General features: G+C 38.4%; 2 protein-coding genes across 2 annotated transcripts in view; both read right to left on the reverse strand.

Annotated features, from left to right (window-relative positions):
- phldb1b (pleckstrin homology-like domain, family B, member 1b) overlaps positions 1–6,221 on the reverse strand; it is a 95,326-nt gene extending 89,105 nt beyond the window's left edge. Inside the window, exon 1 of the mRNA XM_067506347.1 lies at positions 6,007–6,221. Coding sequence (XP_067362448.1) covers positions 6,007–6,033 — 27 coding nt within the window. The 5' untranslated portion in view covers positions 6,034–6,221. The remainder of the gene's footprint in view (positions 1–6,006) is intronic.
- Positions 6,222–8,823: 2,602 nt separating this feature from the next.
- Positions 8,824–20,337, reverse strand: LOC137128952 (coatomer subunit delta). The gene is made up of 10 exons (XM_067507675.1): positions 20,158–20,337; positions 18,824–19,087; positions 17,085–17,264; positions 16,714–16,919; positions 16,435–16,596; positions 15,991–16,156; positions 14,618–14,765; positions 14,198–14,306; positions 11,742–11,946; positions 8,824–10,434 (listed from the first exon to the last, which is right to left on the reverse strand). Exons 1-10 carry the CDS (start codon positions 20,158–20,160, stop codon positions 10,345–10,347), a joined length of 1,533 nt encoding a protein of 510 aa, XP_067363776.1. The 5' UTR covers positions 20,161–20,337; the 3' UTR covers positions 8,824–10,344.
- Positions 20,338–22,837: the final 2,500 nt, after the last annotated feature.

Consider the following 22,837-nt stretch of genomic DNA (forward strand, 5'->3'; position numbering starts at 1 on the left):
AATTAGCTTCCGTTGTAGCTGTTGCTACTCTTCCTGGGGCTCACTTACCCACAACCAAAGAGAAATCCTATCAGTAACAACACACATCTATCAGTTTCATACATGGTTCAAATATAATACATCCAGCTATAATATACAGTGCAGTTATTTGCATATTTATTTTGGTTTTTCGTCTGCCAACCCTGAGAAGGTTTGGATTACAAGTCTAATCAAATGATGAAATAACCTTGTGGTGCTGTGTAACTTCACCTTTCTTCTTTTTTGTTATCACTTTGTATATTACTTAAATTGGAGAGACACTGCAGCATGTGGTATTTGTGGCCTTCATCTATATGCATGCATTTTGTTCCCAATACAACTAAGGAAGAAGAAACATACCAAAAAAATACAATTCTGGGTTAAGCTTCTACATGTTGCAGTCAAAAAAAGTTCATACATTTAGCACATGGAGGTCTCCAGGCCATATGGACCACTTTTACTGGCTGTATTTTGAAGAGAATCAACATAAATAAATGTCCACACAGACCCAAAAACAAGGCTGAGGTCACACAAACATGCCCATTTACAGCCACAATGTGCTGTGGAAATTACACTGGTGTCTCAACAACTACTTTTGTTGATGTGAAGAGTTATGAAGACACAGAAGGTGAAATAACATGTTTTGTACAATACTGTGAGAGTGATTTACACAGCTTAAAGAGTAAAAGGGTTTCTGTTTTTCTGTTGTTCTAAGTCGTTGGTTGTATGTATATAGCCATGAACAATAACTGCTGCAGACTGTCATCAGCAGTGTATAGTTGGTGGTTTCTCTCTAAACAAACTGGTTATTTGGATCTTACTATACTCTCCATGATGATTTCACTAAGCCCTTGTATGTGTGTGTGTGTGTGTGTGTGTGTGTGTGTATTTGTGTTTACAGCAAATTTTCAGCAAATTCGTGTGTGTTCTGATCTTGTAAAACCTAATTTTTAATTATGTGACAAGCTGCAGGGCTGGGTGGGCTTCATCAGGATATATAAGGTGTACACTTATATGTCATCCCACATTTCCCACAAGTCCCACATTTGGGCTCTTATAGGAAAAACATCTAACCACACTGAGACACAACATATTTAACCTGTTTATCCAATGGAATTCTGATGTGGTTATGGCAGCTGGTGGAAAATGATCTCTGCAGACACACACAGTATGTAACTGCTATAATACATCTATGTGGGAGTGTTAATCACTTCCAAAAATGTCTGTCTTTTTTAAACTCCATTTCTTGCTTATTCTCCATTTGCAAAAAGACTCCCATCATGAATGTTATACAAGTCGAGCAATGCTACAATAATTGGTGACTCTCTAGCCTGTTACTGCTCTTTCCTTCATATCAAAATCTTTACTTTTCTATTTTTCTACCTCTGCTTCTTTACCAGAAATATTGACTGTCATTAACTTGCTCAAACATACATGTTTTCGCTGTGTTACACCCTCATTAAACTGTGCCTCAAAACCCACTTTTACGTGGAATTTTTAAGAGCACTGGAGAAATTTGTGCTCCCTCCCGTTGCTCCGATGCAGCTCTGCTTTGCCCTTCGTGCTCCTCTATGCTCTGCACAGCCATTTAACTATTATTAAATACTGAGTTAAAATAAAGAAGAATGACACATTTACTAATCAAGCAGTAAAGTTTTAGCATCGCTCAGAAACGTTCTCCACCAAAAGATAAGCTGTGGAGCAGATTTCTACTAAATTAGCTCTGCAAAATATTGCACACTGTAGCTTTTTGTCTCCTTCGCTGCCTTTCTTGCTCAAGGTGAGTTGTTGCCACCAGCTGTTAATTAGTGATATGATAGGTCATGTACATCCTCATATATGTGCACAATACAACGAAATGGGGACCCACAAATTCTCGCATCAAACAAATGCCAAACTGCTCAGCAGGTCTCCGGGTTACTGGGATTGTTCTGTGGCGTTACACGTGTCATCTTTCACATTTGATCCATCGACATAAGATTTTGTATGCAGTGCAGAAGGGCCGGATGAGGATCTATCTGTAAACATCATCTGTAATAGCATTTAAGTGTTCAGAAGAAACAATGCCATTTTGTCCCTGATTTTTTGGAATATTGCTGTGATCAGCTTTAATGCGCTTGCAGTGAATTTACAAAGTAGAGTCACAGTAGAGCCATTAAATTTTTGTAACATCCCTTTAGTGGCCAATATCACCATGGCCCCGGGCATCATAACCTGTTGTTACTGCATTAAAAAGGCACCAGACAAGCGGTGCAGACCATCCCTCAGGTATCCACAGGTCACAAGGGGTCAAAGGTAAATTTTTCCTTTATGTCTACACACACACACACACACACACATACATACACTTAGCATAAACAGGCCTCTGAGACAGTAAAAGCACCATCTCTCCTTTCATCTTTAATGAAAAGCATATTTGGTTGTGCTCCCCTCCTCCCCCCGCACCACACAAGCACCCACACACCCATTCAAATCCTAACGCCTTTATAGAAACATACAGTGAGTGCTGCAGGGCTGAGCTGAGGGAAGCGCTCATTATGAACATCAAAGGACTAGATGGGCGCTGACTTGATCCTTTGAGATGATTGGAGCATCTCACTTAGTGAACAAAAGGTTAGGACGTCTCTGTATGCCTCTGATATTGTCAGCCAGGGTGGAAATTCAATTACCAAGAGATTCACGGCTGGCGAAGGGGGAGGAATGTAAAGATTTGAAGGAAATGGGTCATCATTTTTTGCCAGGATGTGTTTGCAGTTGATGGGTGGTGGATCAAACTCCCACATGTTGCCCCTGCAGCCTAGGGCCATAATGAAGGAAGCTGCAGTTCTGTTGTGGGCCTACAATATGCCACCAGAGAAATGTTTTATTGAACAACACTATTGCTGAGTGACTGACAATTCCTGCAATAATTTCCACGTCAATCTTCGTGTCATCGTGACATCTTCGTCGTCTTTAAGTACAAAAATGTTGTTTCCATTTTTGACAATGGCCAGCAGAGGGTTAATTTAGACAAATGTCTGGGAGTGCTGCTGTTCTGAGGGATTACTGAGAGTTTAGCTTCAGGCATCCTTTCTTTAGATTCATCCTGCTCGCAGAGACTGAGAGCAGGAGACAAGCAGAACACGAGTGCCATCTAGTGCTTCTGAAGCAAACTGCTTCAGGAGGTGCTGCTATTGATAATAAACAATGTTTGGAAGCCACCAGTGCATCAAGCTGTGAGAGTTACCAGGAAAGATGGAATCATGGAAACATGGGAACTGAATTCATGCTCTTATTTTGTTTGATCCATAAAATTCAAATGAACAGAGCAGGCAAAATAAAGACAATGAGCCCATATAATGTTGTCTTAACGGGGCCTGTCCAACGCCAGCTTTTGAAGGAATAGCAACAAATACAGATACTGCTTTGTACAATACTTCACATTTTTAATTGGCTTTTATATTTTTTTATTCAATAAGAGTATAAAACCATGCAGCTTTAATTATTCTTTTTTTTTTACCTTAATCTTAATGTTACCATGCTCATAATAACATACAGATGTTGAGCAGATAAAGACAAGTGAGCAGCAGAAGAAGAAGTTTATGCTTCAACACAAATTACGTGTTACAATAATATTTAACACCCGTTCCAACTGTAGCCTACATACAGTCTTTACAGTCATCAGATCTTAACCTAACTCAACAGCTATTGGAGATTTTGGACCAACATGTTATACAGGAGGGTTGTGTCAGGAAGGGCATCCGGCATAAAAACTGTGCCAAATCAACATGCGGACAATGATCTTCTGTGGTGACCCTGAACTCACGGAATAAAGCCGAAAGGACAAAAATAAATAAAAGTCACTGGCGTGGCTAGAAATGACTGTATGTGCAATCTGATTGGTCCATTTTTTAAATGTTCATTAATGTATTTATGGCTTGCACACTTGTATTTTCAAGTACACACTGAAAACAAATGAAAAATCTAAAAGCATAAAAAATATAAATCTAAAAGCTCTCACAGACAAAGAGAAGAATTATTATTCTATTTTTTTAAATAAACAAGTAAATAGAAATACATTTTATTTTAAACGAAACAACCTCAGTCTAGATGTTTGAGTGGTCATGGGTGGTGGACAGAATGTAGCAGAGCAGTGTGAAGAAGGACTAAACTATAAGCTGCTGAGGACAGTTTGCTGATCAGGGTGGCTGATCATCAAACTGCAGTTTGAACTGTCACACAGAGGAAATTTCACATACAGATACAGAATTCATTCAATATCCTCTCTGAAAATGTTTTTTTTTCACATTTTCACATTGATCTTTATACTAAAATGTTATCATCAGAGAACTAGAACAAAGTGGAATCTTATCTTTTTGATTCTGTACCAAAATCTTTACAGAAAATCACTATCAAAATATACAGTATGTGATCACTGATTCACCATTTTACTTTTCTTTCTGTTGTGCACTGTTTTTGTTACTTGGTTCCTCTCACTCTCACTTTAGGGGTCCTTCCTCACACTGCCTGGGAAAAGTCGTACCTCTCAGTGAATGGACAAAACAGCTGGCAACAACAGGTGAGCCTGTAAAGGACTCACAGTAAGAGACATTGCCCCATAAACTCTGTCCTTTACCATTTAAAAAAGGGTAAAGCTCAATCTGTTAATAAATTGTAATATGAACATACAAATTGATTAATAAAACCCTAAAAAATAGAATATGAGAATATGCTAAAAAAAAACTGGTTACATACATGATGCTTAAATGTTTCACATCTAAAGTTAGTGAGAACCAGTAGCTCCCGATCTCTTGTTACTGTCACTGTGCTGTAATTATCGGCTCGGTGTCACTACACAACCTGAACAGCAGGCAGCACATTTTCCCTTTGAACTGTAGGCAGGGCTGCTAATGAAGAGCCAGCAGAGGCCCAACACAGCTATGTTTACTCACATTGAGTTTTGTAAAAGAGATGAGAGATAAAGTTTGTGGACTGAGACAGATTCTACAAGGTTGGATTGAATATATACCCTCACTGGCCACTTTACTAGCTACACCTGTAAAATCTAATGTAATCCAGTACAGTAGCTCTGCCATGAATTGTACTTTTACAATGTTATACATTTTGATTTGAATTTCTGAACTTTAAAATGTCAGAATCATGATAATTCTACTCTCTGTCATTGAGGTCATAGTGGATAATGGAGTTGTATTGGAGTACGTTATAAGAAGAGAGCAGATGTGCTGTATTAGATTACATTAGATTGTACAGAGGGACCTAATAAAGTGGCCAATGAGAGTAGATGGTTATGTTGGTTATGTATACTGCACAGTAAATCCTTATTCTAGACTTCTGTGGAATGAACTATTGTTTTCCACTGGAATAAGTTTAATGTTTCAAGTTGATTCAACTTAAATTAAAATTTTTTGTTGGTCGAACTTATAAAGATGAGTTTAAGTCGTTTAACTTGAAATAATGAGTAGAATGAATACAATTCTGAGTTCGCTCAAATCATTCTATTTAATCAAAGAAAAGTAGTGTATTAAGAGCCCAAGGGTAAAGTGTTCACAGGTTAGAGCTTTCTACAATCTGTAGGAGACAAACACAGTGGAGGCATGGAGACAGGTACTAATGAAAGACAAGTTTCACATGATCATTCAAGTTCATCATGTGAAATTAATAATTTGGTTCCTTTTGATGGATGCTTACGTTTAAAGAAGTACAAAAAATGTTCAATAGATTTACACATTTAAATCAAAAACACACGCAACATGCCACATTTAAAGTACTTGTCAGTCTCTTCTAAACTTTCTAAAAAATCAATTGTAAAAGTAAAGCATCACTTCCTGCCAGACAGAGGATTTCCCCAGGAAAGAGCTACAAGCCATAAAGAGTCTAGAATAAACCCTGGAAAAGACTCCAAAAACTGATATTGGTTGGAGGAACAATGCTGGTATGTTTCTTCATGTTAGTGCACAGTACTGTGATATACAACATACGTGTTCCTACCTTGAATCGCACTTTTTTGAGCATCATCCTTGAATCCAGGTGAGCAGACGGTGATGGAGACAAGATGTTACCGAACTTTACCAAACTCCACTCTCCATCAGGAAAAACGGCTTACAACTGAAACTGAAATCAATGGATCCTTCGCCTCCAAATCCAGTCAGAACATCCAAAGTGACCGTTTGCTTGACTGTAGAAGTGTTCTGCCTGCTGGCTGTGTGTTTAACACACCAAAGACAACAGTGTCTGCTTCAGTGTCGCCTGGTCCTCTCCCCTCTCCCTCCTCTGAGACCCTTCACAAAGCTTATCAGCCTGCTCATTCATTCGGAAACAGACACACCCTCTTTTTATGACTGGAGGGCTGCTATTAGCACTTACCCCCTCCCCCAACAACCCACAGTCCAAATATGGGAGCTGGTAAGCTCTCTTGAACTCACCCTCTGTGACCCTTTAAATACCCACTCCCTTGCTCCCAAACTCCCCCACGCCCTCACGCTCTTTACCTCTCCGCATTTACCCATCTGCTGACTTCCAGCATCTCCACTAAACATCTTGATCACCTTATCTTAATGGCTGTTAAGCTTCATCTGTCACATAATCCATCAATATAAAATGTTTACAGTCCACTTATGAAAAAAGACAATTTATTCTCCAGTACATTCACACTGCCACTTGGGAACATTGCTCTGACCTTTTTACTACCTATGAAGTAAACACAATGAGATGTAATGTGACTGCAGAGAGGGGCTTTTTGACATTTGAAGAGTTCCTTGTTTGACCTTTGACCTACATGGTTTTGCAAATACAAAAAAAGTGCCTGGTTAACAGCAACAGTCACCTTAATCAGCTTTAATTGTCACTGTCATTTTCCTCCATTTGTTTTTTTGCAAAAAGGTTCGAGCTCTGTCCAGTTGCACAGGGATCATGAGTGGACAGACCTTTCCAAGACCAGCCACAAATTCTCGTTTGGATTCAGTCTAAGCCTGGATTCGGCCACTCCAGACCTCCCATGCCATCTTTAAACTATTTGTTTCTAGCTCTGGCTGTATGCTTGGGTTTATCGTCTTGCTGACAAGTTGCACCTCTCTTGCAGACTGCATCAGGTTTCTCTGCTGCAGAGAAGCATCACCACAGCATGATGCTGCCACCACGTTTTATACTGGGGATGGTGTGTTACAATGATGTGCAGTGTGTGTGTTTCTTTTTAAACAAACATAGCATCAAGTCTGATGATTCATAAACCCAATCAATTTTGGGGTCATCAGACCAGAAAAAATGTCTTCCATTTCAGAGTCCCCCACATGCCTTCTGGCAAACTCTGGCTCAGATTAATTTGACCTTTGCTGATTTGGTCACACTTGCTTTAAGTTTTAACTGTTGACAAACCAAAGCAACATAAAGTCTGTCAGTGTGAAATCTCTCCCTTTTCAGCTGCTGTTGTAACTCCAGACGACTCATAAGTGTCTTTGTGGCCTCCCTCATTAGTCTTCCGTGCATGCTCACCCAGATTTTGAGGACAGCCTGCTCTTCCTTCCCTTTCGTAATGATGACTTTAACAGCAGTCCAAGAGATATTCAATGACTTTAAAATTTTGTTATATCTATTCCCTATGTCTGCTTCTCAATAACTAATTGTTTGAAGTTTTCTTTTAATTCAGTAGTGACTGGACATTCCAGATACAGGTATATGTTTATATGTTTATATATATATATATATATATATATATATATATATATATATATATATATATATATATATATATATATATATATATATATATATATATATATCACACTCCATGAAATTTAGCATATTTTATATTTTATTTAGTACTGAAACATGGTTGATATAATTTCACTTTTGTTGACAAAAACTAAAAAAAGACTAATTTTAATGTGAAAACAGGCTCCTTCAAAATAATCTCAATTAATCACAGAAAATAGAAAATTTAAATTCAGTGACTGAAGTAACTCATATGGACTCACATGGACTAGTCTTTTTTGACTAACTCTTTTGTTATTTTGTCAAAACTGGCTGCATATGTGAATATTTATCAAAATCAGGTGACTATTTATGCAAGGAGTTAAATTTGAAATTAACTTGACACAGACATGTTTGTGACATGAGTCTTTTTTGTAAATGTAAAAACAAAAAGTCCAATCAATCTTGAATCAATATGTACAAAAAAACAACTAAAAAAACTGATTTTTATAAGCACTGTAGTACATTCACATGCAGCCTTCAACCATTGTGTTTGTTTTATCCAGTCCGTCCACTCACTTGGTGCTTATAAAACTGTGATGCATTTACAGTTATTTGAGATGAGTCCAAATTAGCAAATGTTGAGAACAGGTTCAACTAAGATGAACATGTTAATATTACACCTGGTTAAAAACATTATCATGTTGGCACCGCAACATTAGGATTCAGCTCATAGCTCAACTATCCTGAGTAGCTGCTATGGCTGTTGCCTTTAATTTTGTCAACTTTGATAATCTATTCAGTTTTCTAAAAGACAATAAAAAAAAAAAAGAAAACATGGTTAATGGTAATGGATTATGTCTTGCATGACTGGAAAAAATAAATCATTTTAAATGGTGAAATATGACTGGCTAGTCCGACTCAACAAAATGAAATACTTCAAATTTCAATGCAGGGACTCTTGGAAACTCATGCTTTATATTGTAAAAATTAGGACTGATAATGTCGCCCCTGTAGGTTTACATAAGCTTCAACAGTGGTTTACCCAGAGGGACATTTTCTGGCACTAATTAAGACAAGTGTATTTAGTGTAGTAGAATGAAAAAAAAAAATTCAGGCTTACATGTTTAATAATACATTTTATTCCATTAAAGATTTTCTTCTAATTGTACACTGGAATGTTAAGATTCCCCTTCAGTAATTTAGTTAAAAATGCTCAATCTAGCCATTTTCAACCCCACATCCACACAAAACCATTGCTAAATTGAAATTTGGGTAGAACATATGAAAAAAATATGAAAAGACAAATGTTATTTTGTTGAATAATGCTGATGTACTCTGAGAATGTAAGTAAAGGATGACTGGGTGGATGAACAGTGGTGTGCAGTAGGTTTATGGCTACGGGTCCAATAGTTGCTCTGCTCACCCTGGGATGGGAAGGGAGTGGGTTGAATATCAGACTGGCAGTCTCTGATCCCTGGTGTGGATTTTTTAAATCGTGCCAACACACATCCACACCCTTCTCAGATCTTTCAGATAAAGGCTGTGGATGTTGTTTCTGTCGCATTCAAAGTACTTCTTACTGGGTCGTATCTGAGGCCGGATCACCAGACCTAAATGGAGCAGGGTGAAACATGTCCTTTCTTTTTGACAAATTGAGGAGTGGCTGTTATGGTGTTACAACAAAGATCATATAAAAAGTTCGATAGATGCAATAGTCAAATGTATTTACTGGTAGTCAACTTTTCCCTGCAGCTAAGAATCCTTTACAAGGATCCGCTCTTCACTGTCAAATGTCAACATCCACATTAATCGTAAACAATGACAAATTATACAGCAAACAGTAAAAAACATCCAAGTTAAAAATAAAAGGACACCATATTTGCTGATAACCGCAAATAGTTGAGTACAGAGCCACATTTTGCTTTTCAGTAAAGAACCAATACGTTGCCTCTCTACAAAACTAAGAAAAATCCAAGTGTTTTCACAATAAACAACAATCATTTGAAGTGTATTATCAATAGAGCAAATCACAATAGGTTAACAATTAAAGAGTAACAAGCTTATAATGATTGAGGCAGCTACACTTCTGCAATTACAATTGATAAGAAAATCTGAAAAGAAGGCAAAACAAAAGCAATCAAGAACTGATGAATCCCTGCAATGACAGTGCGAAGGGAGTTTGTGGGGGGATGCATGATTTTCAAGGGATGCTAAACTACCAGCGCTCATTTTAGTGGCCTCAGGTCCCCATTTTCCCTCTCTACCTGCTGACTGACAATGAGACGACCACCGTCCTCTCCTGCACCCCGTAGTCATCCTTTACTTAGTCTCTTTCAAGTTCTGTTTGGCGAATACAACAGCATCACTGTAGTTTTCTTTTTGTGTTTGTTGTTTCAATTAACCCTATATATAGATGATCCTCTCTCATACAAAGATAAATACACCACTGCTGCTCTGCTCCACCTCTGGAATAGGCTCTGGCAGAAGGCTGACATAGTCCTGTCGATGAAACAGTCTCTGAAATAGTATACAAGGTGGGCGGGCAAGAAATCTTCAATCGTTGTCTGTAGCATAGATTTGGACTTTTTTTTTGTAGTTGGTGTTTTTGAATATATTTCTTTTTTTCATTTTGTATTTTTACAGGATTTCATATTTGTCAACAAGAAAAGAGGTTTCTGAAGAGAATCTAATGGAGCTGTCACCATCTACGTGGGTCACTTTGGTAACCTAAGAAAAACAAAAACAATCATGAGTAAGTGCAACTTTGTTACATTTATGTGGTGATTTTACTATATACACACACACAATCTCTGTTCATAACTTTTTTCACAAATGCAACCCCCAACCCTAACACTGCCAGCCTTCTCCTGTCTAAGACCTTTTTTGTACATAGCATTTGGCAGATTTTGACTCATTTGTAGTGGATCTAGAAAATAATTACCCCCTTTTAAAAACATTGTTGTTTCACAGCCTGAACTGAAGACAGAATAGGCTCTAGAATATCCCCCCCCCCCCCCCCCCCAGTCCCTGCAGAAGAGAAACATCCCCACAACAGGATGATCTTACCACCATGCTTTACTGTAGCTATAGTCTTTTTTGAATCTCCTCCCCTACAAGCCAGACTTGTGGAGACTAGTAATGTTGTCATCACATGCACAATTACCACTCTTTACCATGAAGTCCAATAACTCACTGGCCTCTTGGTAGCTTCTCTGACCAGTTCTTTCTGGTCCTTCCTTTAAATTTGGAGGGGTGATCTGACTTACAGTTTTTTTTTTGCTAGATGTGTGTGTGTGTGTTAATCATTTTAAGAGCTGTTTTTTTGGGTAAGTTTGGGGAAAAATATTTTCATTTTAGGAAATATTTTTATATTTTAGGCTGTGAAACAACAAAATGTTTTGAAAGTGAGCGATTCTTTTCTATACCCACTGTAAATGTTCAGTATTTAGTGCATGATAGACATCAGACAGCCAAAACTTTGATAATCCGGAAATCTACAAGGAAACCTGGTTGCAGACAAAGATGGCAAACTACCAAGCTCAGCCAGAAGTTTTCTATATTAACCTATAAATCTCTGTAAAACATCAGCCTTAATTAAGACAAAAGTTAGGATTAGGGCAGTAAGATGAAGCAGTCAGGGTTAAAGAAAGCCATTGGTCAAACCAATCTCTGACCACTAGTAAGCATTAAAAGCAAAAAAGCAACAGGGCTGCAACTAACAATTACTCCATGCTCAATGCATAGCAGCTCTGCCATCGGTTTGAGTGTGTGTACGATCGTGAGTGCAAATGGGTGAATAAGAAGCAGTTTGAGTGCCAACAGGTAGAAAACCACTATAAGTGCAGACCATTTACCATTTATATCTGCTCTTTTTGCATTATGTTAGAAGATGTAAAAAAGAAAATGTTCACCACATTTGATTCACACAAATTTAGGTTCAGAAATAAGTGGCTTCACAATTCTCCACTGGCTTCATCACCACTGCTAAGATTACACCAAAGCTCATAATGACAGTGCTATAAAGTTAAACCCACCTGGATGTCGCAGTAGTTGCGCTTGGACACAAAGGACACATTGATGGGGAAGAAATCATTGGGCTGTCCGGCAATGCTGAACTCTAGGCTGCCAGTCTTGTTGTTGGCGTCGATGACAGGTAGGCACCACTCCAGGACATTTCGCCTGCTGTCGTGTTTGTACTCACCATCCAAGTCACCAATCACAGGAGCTCCCACACCAGACCTGCAGAAACACATCAATTCAAAACATGATATAAGGTGCTAATATAACACCTATTTGTAGATCATTGTTGGACTGTAAAAAAGCTTAACTTCCTAAAACAGCAAAAAGCAAGTTTCAATATGTCATCTTTATTTATGCAGGAAACTGTAGCTTAGTTAGCGTGTAGAGCACCAATACTAAAGCCTTAATATTTTTACATTAAAGTTTTTTGCAGATTCAAAAAGGTAACGAATAAAAAGATCGAGGCTGATTTTAAAGATGGCAACAACCATCTAAGAGTCCTGGTGCTTGATGTTATCTTCACCAGTCTGACAACGATTTCTGTATTTTTTTAATAGTACACTAACTTGTCTAACTAGGCAAATAGTTTCCCTGCCTTTGTCCACTACATGCTCAGAGGGCAAATTACTGGATTATAACGTTATGGAGTCGTACCCCAGTCTTTTTGGCACTGTGCGAGAACATGCCAGCTCGGTGTTCATCTGAAACATCCATGGGTACATGGCACAAAATGGCAGATGATGCAGAAAGGCAATAAACAACAATGGTTGTGTAAAAGTGAATCCCACTCAGCAACAGTAGGGGGAGACATATTGCACAAATACAAAATCCTGGGTGTTTCGGTTTTCATGTGCAAGAATTATTCCAATTGATGCCCCAAGAATTCTGTGTGGCCTTGCAATTTAAAGGGTGACTTCAACAATTTTCAATTTGCTTTCTACGGCTTTAGTTTAGAGTGTAAATGCACATTAATGCTTTTAAACTTCCCTCTGACTTCCCTATATTAAAATTGTCAACAGGGTCAGTGGTTCGATTCCCGGTTCCTCCTGGCTGTGTCCTTGGGCAAGACACTGAACCCCAAGTTGCTCCTGGGGAGTCAGGGGTCCACCTTGCTTGATAGTTGCCAACATCAGTGATTTTGTGTGTGTGAATGGGTTAATGAGAAACAACATTGTAAAGCAATTTGGATAAAAGTGCTATGTAAGCAGCCATATACCATTTAGACTGAGAAGTTACTGTAAATAACATATTAATGATGCCATTATGTCTCAAAAGCTCTTTTTCTCTCATCTGTCCATAATACAGTCTCCCAGAAGGATTGCAGTTTTGTCAAACTCCAATCTTGTTTTTTTTATGCCTTTGTGTCAGCAGTGGTTTACCTATTGAGTCTCCTACCATAGCGTCCTTTTTCATCCAGATGGCAACAGACAGTGCGAGCTTAAACTGTTGTACCCCCTGTCTGCATATCAGCTTGGGGAGGTTACCTACAGTGCAATGGGGCTGTAAACCTCTTGATGATATTGCGCACAGTGGACACAGGAACATTAACATCTCTGGAGATGAACTTATAGCCTTGAGTTTAAACAATTAAATTCTCTCAAATCCACTGACAGCTCTTTACACTTCTTTCTTTTCTCCATGCTCAGTGTGACACACAACACAAAGGTTGAGTCAACATTTCTCCATTTTAACTGGTTGCAAGTGTAATTACTATATATCCCACACCTGTTACTTGCCACAGGTGTGTCTAAATACCAATTACAGGAGCATCACATGCTTGAAAAGCAATTATTTCTTTCAGTTTTGACAAGGTTTCAATAATTTTGTCCATTCCATTTTTTGAATTCTCTGTGAATTTTTAAATCATGTTTTTTGTGTTGGTCCAGTGCAAAAATAAAACAATAGTTACATAAATACCAAAACATTTGCAATTGGAACAATTTTCTGAGAGAAAGGTTGCATTTTCTGACAAAATTTCAAGGGTGCCGATATTTTTGCCCAAGACTGCATATGGACATTTTTCCACCTTTCTGGCACCTGAACTGGCTATAAATGAATCTCATTGGACAGTAACTGTAACAATATTTATAGATGCAATGCACAAGGTAGGTAGACAAAGCTTAACATAGAGCACAGTTGAAACCTAAAAGAAAGATTTTGTACACCACTTTGGGTTTTTTCGTGCAAAAAAAAAAAAAAAAAAAAGCTACAGTTTCCATCCGAACCTGTATGCTCCTCTGTTGTCTGTCTCTTAATGCAGAGCAAGCAGAGAGCCTTAGATGCACTCTTTAATCAGTGTTAAACGCTTAAAATTAATATGAACACTAAAAATTGAGTTAATTGTTGTTGTGTCACTTTAAATCCATCCAAAGTCAGTTATCCATCTTTTGATGGTTAACATTTTCTAATAATTACTTTTGTGAGTTTTACAAAACTTTGCTGGTACAAATGACCGAAATGCATTACTCACGGTACAGGGATGCTGATCACCACATCGTTGAGCTCGAGGCTCTCCTCCTGTAGCTCATATTCAATGTTGACATCACAGCCAGTACCACTCTCTGAAGGCCAGCAGTTTACTGCGACACAAGTGAAAGGAGTGAAACTACAGCAGGAACGACTTTAATACTAAATGTATTACTCCACAATCAAGTCTACTACGCTGGATTGCAGGCTATTAGGATGTTGGCCACAATGACTCCACTGTGTAAAGGTGTCAAATCAACACAATACATATAACAAATATGAAAATATGCTTCAGACCACAAAATAAAATAAACTCAGAGCAGGAGACTTGCTTCAAACTGGATTTTCTCCATGAGTATGCAGAAAAAAAACACTTGTTTTAACATAAAGCAAATGTGTGGGTGAATACATCCTTAGTACTTACTGGTTAGAGGTATGAGGGACTCATCTGTGGTCTGTAGTCTCCACTTCAACACACCAACATCACTGTTGAGAGGGAATGACTTCTCTGTGTTTTTTAGGCCGATCACTGACTCTGATGTGAACAACTTCTTGTCCACATTGGGATGTGTCTGATTACAGGAGACAAACAAACATTACACTCACTGTGGTATCATTTGTTACACTCAGAAATTACACCTCCTGGCAACATGTCAAGAGTCCTCGGCAGAGACAATGACATGGTTTCCAAAATTAGCAACTCTAATTAAATGCTTCAATGCCGTTTTAATGCCATTTCTAACATTTAATGCCATCAACCCCCCCAAAAACACAAGTGTAAAAAAAACTATGGTACAGGACATGTTACAGCAAAGGGTTGATTTTTTTTTAAAGAGGATTAATGTATGTGTCTTAGTTCACTAGCTTTTGATTCCAATTTTGACTCAACACTTTTCAGTTTATTACATTTGTCCCAAAATAATTTTCTTAGAAATTAGATTTTGTTATCATTTCAGCCATGCGTGTGCTGGATTTGTTTTCAGCCTGCTCAGCATCACTCTAAAGGCTGTCACACACCACCACCAACACCTCCTTTTTCTTTTTCAGTTCTTCCAGCTCATCTTCCATAGCTTTTCTTAAGTCCATGCGTTGCACTCTCTCCATCAAGGTGGATTCTGTATCTGGTCCTGGCTGAGGCTACAGAAGCCTTACTTACTTTAAAATAGTGCAGCAGATCCTCAGTCTTTCAATGTCCCATGATCAAAGATAACGTGACTGGACACCATCAGCTTCGCAAAATCGAACATGGACATCTAGTTGTTTATTCCTTGTTGATGTCTTGAAACTTTCATCAAATGTCAGTACAAATGGCCCTGCACTGCTCTGCTGGAAGGTCTAGCCAGCGTGCCTGCTACTTTCCAAACATTGGTTTTCCGATAATTCTGCTCCGACTGGCTGGATGCAATGGTGCCACTTTTTGAGTTCAGAAGCTTTACGCTAATGTACAGATCAAATCACGAGCGAATCAGAGATTAAAATTATATATTAGGTATTTTTCTCCTTTGGATAAGTGGTTGAATGCAAGTATTTTTGTTGAAAAACTACAGATAGAATTTTTAATGCTACTGAGAATCAAATGTAATGCTTTTTATTGCCATTTATGGCCTTAATTTTCACAAAATCCATTTAATGATTTTTTATTGTCCCGCTGAAATGGTGCAGTTATTAGGTTGCTTCCTGTGGATCAGGCCAGTCCTTGCATGGCAGAGGCTGGCATTGGCATGTGGGTGTGTGTATAAAGTGCTGAATGAGAAACAAATTGTAAAGTGCATCAAATCCATTTTCCTGTTGTCCTACCTGCAGCTGCAATCCTTTGTTGTCGTTATTGTTGATTACAAGGCGAATACGTCCATTCTTCTCATCTGTGACCCGGAGCAACACCATGCCCAGCACCTCCATGTTCTGTAGACCACCGTCACGGCCGCAAGTGAGTGAGATCTTCTCCTCCACGCGCATATGAACACTGTTTACACAAATTAAAACTACATCATTAGTAATTTGGTTGAAAATGCTTTAAGAAGCACATCAGTGCAAGTAGTGAAATTGATAAAGAAAAACCAATAACAGAGGACATGTCAAACATCTTTCCGAAAAGGCTGGACCCAAGTCCATTTATTCTTGGTTTAGTTTGATCTTGGTGGCATTATAATAATAATAAGCTTATCATGTCATGTTAGAACCTCTGAAAATAACATTGGAATGATAATTAGTTAATCATAAAGACCATGATATGTCTGGTACCTCTCCATATTGACTGGTGGAGGCAGAACCTTTGATACATCCGAGCCTCTTTTTCCTGTGGTGGGCATGATGGTTTCTCCCTCAGACTTGAGTTTGTCAACAAAGTTGTCGACCTCTTTCCCTTTAGCCCCTAGTTTCAGAGCCTTACTGGGTCCGCTTGGTCTGAAAAGAAAACTAAACTGTAAAGTTTGTTCAAAAGTACAATGTGTGGAAATTCAAATAAAAAGTAAGTATAAGCAGGGAAAAAGCTACTGATTTGAGTTTTTCTCTGGGGTGTACCTGACTGGAGCAGGTGTGATCTTGGGCTTCTCGGGTTCAACGATGGTGTCTGTGATGATGGACGCTGGAGAGACGCTGGTCATTCCAGCGCTTCCAAAGCCGCCAAAAGCTGGGACCTTTTTTCCAGAGCGTTCAGCATCCCTCCTAGCCTGCTGGAGCTCCTTGGCCTTCCTCCTCATCTCTGCCTTGGCCTCTCTTTCCTGGGTCTGTGTTAAAAAAATAAATACATCTTATGTTAATATTACACAGCACTACACAACGAATTTTTAAGTTTACACTATACTCCTAGCTAATACATACCTTAAACTATGATATTAAAGCTTGTAAATTCACATCCTCTATTTGTTTCTTGTCATATTCTGTGATCTTACCTCTCTGACAGCTCGGAAAACCTTTTCCTCGTGTGAGTCCATCTCTGTGAAGGTGCGGATCTGAGCCAGGTTTACATTCTCTCTGTAGCCTAATGCCACAATTTCATCAAAAGCAAAGATCAGGTCAAAGCAGTGCTCCGATATTTCGCTCTCCTCTAGCACTCGACAGTATTCTGGGATCTGAACAGATAGGGGTGAAGAAAATGAATAAAAGCCGACTCAATCAGAGCTTGTTAATTTCTCATACCTGCTGTGAGAAATAGATGTCAATTTTTAGTAAAGTCACGGTCACAAGTATTTCAACATGACAGTCTAGAATAAAAGACTGAAGACAACTGCGCTATCATTATAGAGCTGATCCTCAATAAAAATACTACCAGAAAGAGTTTATTTTCAGTTGGGTTCTTTTGAACTTAACACTGCTTGTTTTGTGATTATTTTTAAGACATTAATGCACTCTCTTTGCACCACTTTAAAAATAAAGAAATTGAGTTGCTGTACAGTATTTACAGCAAAGCTCTGAAGCTCTTAGTATTAAAATGTATGTCAGACTGAGGAACTATAACGAAAATCCTTTCATTCACATCACATGCATTAAATAATAAGGTTAAACATGTTAAATGTTGCATTGTTATTTAAGTTTTTCTAATGAAAAGAAAAAGTGATAGTCAATTAATATCAAACCATAAGCCATTACAATTGCATTTTCCAAATCAATTAAAAAATATTTTAATGTAGGGGTTTGGTGACCAAAACAACCAACCAACCAAACAAACACAATTAAGAAATCTCTAAATAGTGAGCAAACACCAATCAAATAAACTGAAATAGTGAAATGGTAAATGGTCTGCACTTATATAACTTTTCTACCTATTGGCACTCAAAGCGCTTTACACTGCTTCTTATTCATCCACACATACTCACAATCACACACACACACACACTCATACCTTCCTGTGCCACAGTCGCCCCTAGTCTAAAGCATCATGTGTCATTTTATTTGTGCAGCAATATCATTTGTCAGACAATAAAGGAGGAAGACAGTGCACAAGTTACAGTTGCCAGCACTTTTATTTGAAGAACTGAGCTGCCGTCTTAGTGAGCTAACAAAGGGTGTAGCTGTACAACTATCTCACGGCATGTAGATATGTACCATTGTGTTACGTTTTTAATAATCAATAATCTAATATAAAAATGAGAGAGCTTTACTTTGCTTCAATTGTGTATACTTTCCTTTGTTCTCGCTTCAATTTTTTGATTTTATTGCACTACAGGGCAGCATGTGTGCCAGGACAAAAAAATACAAGTATGGATTTTACTCATCTTTAAATTAAAAATTACTATGTTTATTTATTAGTAAGCCACATTGTTCCTCCACGTTGATTTGGCATGAGTTTTTGTGCCAGATGCCCTTCCTGCTGCAACCCTGCCATTTTATCTGGGCTTGGGATTGACACCAGGGTCCCGTTGGTGGGTGAGTGAGGCCACACTTGGTAGTGTGGGATTCTAACCCGCGGCCTTCTGCATCCCAACCCAATGCTCAACCACTGATAACCACCAGACCCCGCTAGCATTATACACTAATAAAACATAAATGCTACTATTTTATGTATTGTACGAACATTAGCTTAAAAGCTAGTCTTCATCTGGAATTTGCATCATCAGATGAAACACTACAGCAATTTTCCACTATGTTAACTTAATATCAGAAACGAAATGTTGAGTCCATAAGTTCTTACCACACGGGAGAAAAGTCTGAGTGTCTCTAGGTCTTCCAGGATGTTGCTGTTCTTGGTGGTGATGAGGACCATGTAGAGTTTCTCCAGTGGCTGGTACACGTAGCGAACACTGTCCGTTTCCACAAAGGTGTGCTGCTTCCCCGTGTTCATCAATTTAGGGAATGCAGCCAGGAGACCCTCAACACGCGTTCGGGTCATTTCTACAAATTGCCGTGATACAATGGCCTTACCGGCCTTGGTGCATACTGCCGCTGCCAACAGCACCTAAATGTGTGGAGGAAACATGAATTATTTTGTTTACAGACCATTTTCGAAAAGCCATTCAACACAGTTTATACGTACAAATGATAAAGAACAAATTATAATCCAGTATTCTGCTTCATTTCAAATAATTAAAGGCCTGACAGGAGAAGGTGATAGTTCCCCTGTTACTGTAACTTCTGATCACCATCTGTCCCATCAATATTTGGTGGAGCAAACTTTCCTAAGTCAAATATCAAAACTGGAGAGTGCGCCAGTATGTTCAGCGTACATTTCACTTACTCAGTACTCGGTTTGCTGAAGACTATGAATATTGCTACGTACAACTTCTATACCGAAGATATTAATTCTTACGACGTGATTGCCTGATCAGTAGTATACTTTAAGAGAATAAAAAAGTTGAATGGTGTTTGCTGAGATGTCCCCACGGTGGCAGATACGTGTCCGTAACAATAACCTAACACACCATCCATGCGGTTTAATTTTAGGTCAGGAGTTACAACACTTTCTTCCCTCTGATAAATGCAACCGCTTCCAACCCTCAATGGCTGAAGCTGAGAATGAAATTCCCCGACGGCAAAGAGTCTGACCTGACATACACAAGAAAATGTGCTTAACGCGGCGCGCAGACTAAACCCAAGTTGTCGCATATGTTTCACTATAACCACTGTGTTTGTCAAAACGTGTCCAGCGTTGTCTGGCTGATTTGAATCCAATCTGACAGCAGCTAAGGTTAGTCGCTCGGATCCGACTAATGACAGAAGCTAACCTTAGCGCTAGCTTGTGAAGCTAGTTAACGTCAGCAACGTCTGCAGATTCAGAGCCGCCTGTCCGCCTGAAAACAGGATCTGCATAATTAAACGACAGCTCATTTACTTATTTTTAGCAACTCAATATAACGTTAGGGCTGTTAATACACAGTAACAAATATTTATATTGCTGCTCATTTCGCTTTTGAAGAAACTGGCTATCTGAAACCTAGCTTTAGCGAATTGCTGTGGTAGCCAATGTTATGATAATTGCTAGGCCCGATACCAGACAGGAAAATATGCAGATTTTCGACGCCCACTCACCATTTTGGTCTCTTTCTATGGTAGCGCGATGTTCAGTGTCTCGTGTTTCTTGCCTTGAAGATTTCTAGACACTTCGGAATAGTAAGTTGCGAATGTACAGCTGACTTCAAGTTGTGTGATTGTTAGCTAGCGTCAATATGGCAGCAGAGCAGAGCCACGTCTCCACCGGAAGAGCAGTGCTGGATCAGCCCACTGTACAAACCAGTGACGTGTGCTCCAACGTGTTGGCCCAGTGGCAGAAGTACGTTACCAATAACCCACCAGTTTCTTATTTACACTATTCTTTTTTTCCTCCGTTTGAGGCGAATAGCCGATGTCTATGTGACAGATACTATAACACAAATTATTTAAACTTCCAAACCTTTCACTTAAGTGTTACTATGTAACGAAAACATGTTTTTAACTTTAAAAAAATCATATACTTTATTTAACCAAGTAAGAAATTTAGGTTTTAAATCTTATTTTCAAGAGAGACCTGGCCAACACAGCAGCATTAACAACATAGCCACAAAACAATAGAAAACACACAAACATTCACTTGATTTTAGGTAAACCAGTTGTTTTCCAATATATTAAAAAACATCAATGCAAAGTTATTTGTAATAATACTGACCCATAGAGTTAAGTTCACTCATATCCAAAATTCCTTTAAATTAAATTTAAATTTGAACAGAATTCAAAATGACCCCAAAATATGACAGCACATCTCTGTACAGCAAGCGATGGCCGAGCAGCAAAAGAGTATAACTTACAATGGTGAGTTCTAAAGCAATATCCAGTGATAAATCTGAAGGCATGGTGATAAACTGTGTCTGTGGCTTCTAGAGATTCAGTTGAGGTTTGCATATACATAATATGACGGTATAGTATCTATGGAGGAAATGTAGCAGATACCAACTTTTTTCTTTCTTCAAAGGAGCTTGAAGGAGCTAAAGTAAAATCCAAGTTTCAGTCTCAGGTTTTGATGACTAATCTAGGCTCCAATTTCACGAATATTACTCTGTACTGTTCTTAATATTAATAATATACAATATGAGTTGGATTACTCACATGACATTAGACAAAATGATACATTTATTTATGGCATCATATTACAATTAGTAGTAATATCTAAATTTAATACTCAAGTAACAGTACTTGCCTAAACTCAAAATAGAGATAGACTACAACTTTAAATACTTTACTTAAGTTGAGGTTATTAAGTACATATTCTGAAAATTAAGCACTTTTACAAATGCAAATATTTGACTCAAAACAAAGTATTTTTAATGCAATATAAATTTGACGCTGTTCATAAAATGACTTTACAAATCTAGGCTTTTGTGGTAAATGTGGCTGAGAAGAATTTAATGTAGGGCAAATTTATTAGCCAAACATCTGTGAACAAAAGCTGCAGTTCATAAAGCTGATTCAACCACTTAATGTACTGACAGGTAATTAATAATTCATTCATTGTATCTTCAATATAACTAGTAACGGCTGTAGCTCAGTACGTAAGGCAGTTGTGGTCAACAAAAGGAACATTTAAAGCTTTCCTAGAGTGTTTTTTATTCAGATTTGACTTAATGATATGATAAATACTACAGGTATTTCAATTTAGCACTTGTATATCAATTGCCACATCTTTGGTTCCTGAGAAAATAAAAAGCAATGGTTCCTGTAGTGTTCAGGGAAAGAAGGAAAACAATGACCTCTGGTGAGCAAAATATTTTATTGCAACACTGTGACTATTTCACACTTTAACTGTTAAACTCAGTATCACAGACAGTTCTGCTTGTGTCCTGAAAGCAATGACATTAATTCTTGTCTATGCATTCAGTAATATAATATAATCTAGTTATACTTTTTACACCAATCTACACATATGCAGTAAAGATGGAGGAGGTCTTAGGACTTGATTTAGTTAAATTTACAGAGACTGTGCCTATCAGGTAGAAAACGAAACACCCACGCAAAGGCCCTCATGATATGGTACTTACTTGTATGTTTTTACTACATTATATTTTTTATTAAGAATCAATCAATCACGGACCAGGGGCGGCTGTAGCTCAGATGGTAAAGGCAGTTGTCCACAGGGTCAGTGGTTCATTCCCCGGCCCTGGCTATATGTCCCTGGGCAAGACACTGAACCCCTTAACAGACCATTCCCCTCCCCAGCTGTGCAGTGAGCCCGGCAAAAATTGGGGAGGGTTGTGTCAGGAAGGGCATCCGGCGTAAAAACTGTGCCAAATCAACATGCAGACAATGATCTGCTGTGGCGACCCTGAACTCACGGGATAAGCCGAAAGGACACACAAAAAAAAAAAAAAATCAATCACAGACCAAAGGGTCAGTGGTTCAATCCCCGCTCCCGGCTACTTGTCGAACCGTCCTTAGGCAAGACGCTGAGCCCCAAGTTGCTCCCAGTGGGTCAGGTGAGCACCTTGCATGGCAGGCATCAGTATGTGAGTGTGTGTGAATGGGAATCAACATTACCATTTAGTAACTAAAGCTGTGAAACAAATGTACTTGATTAAAAAGTTCATTTCCCTCTGAAAATGTAGTAAAAATTAAAAAGTAATACAAGTAAGTATAAGTAAAATGCACCACCATGCCACCACAAAAAGGCCCTCATGGCCTTTGCGTGGGTGTTTTATTTTCTACCTGATCTGCACTGTCTCTACTAGATTATATTATATCA

This window comes from Channa argus, chromosome 6, assembly GCF_033026475.1.
Source record: "Channa argus isolate prfri chromosome 6, Channa argus male v1.0, whole genome shotgun sequence".
Lineage (NCBI taxonomy): Eukaryota > Metazoa > Chordata > Actinopteri > Anabantiformes > Channidae > Channa > Channa argus.

Excerpts from the sequence above, each read along its gene's own strand:
- LOC137128952 (XM_067507675.1), bottom strand. Across the intron at positions 17,265-18,823 it reads TCAGACTTTTCTCCCGTGTG|ATCCCAGAATACTGTCGAGT; the intron begins GTAAGAACTTAT and ends CTATCTGTTCAG. Across the intron at positions 14,307-14,617 it reads GTCCCTCATACCTCTAACCA|TAAACTGCTGGCCTTCAGAG; the intron begins GTAAGTACTAAG and ends CTTGTGTCGCAG.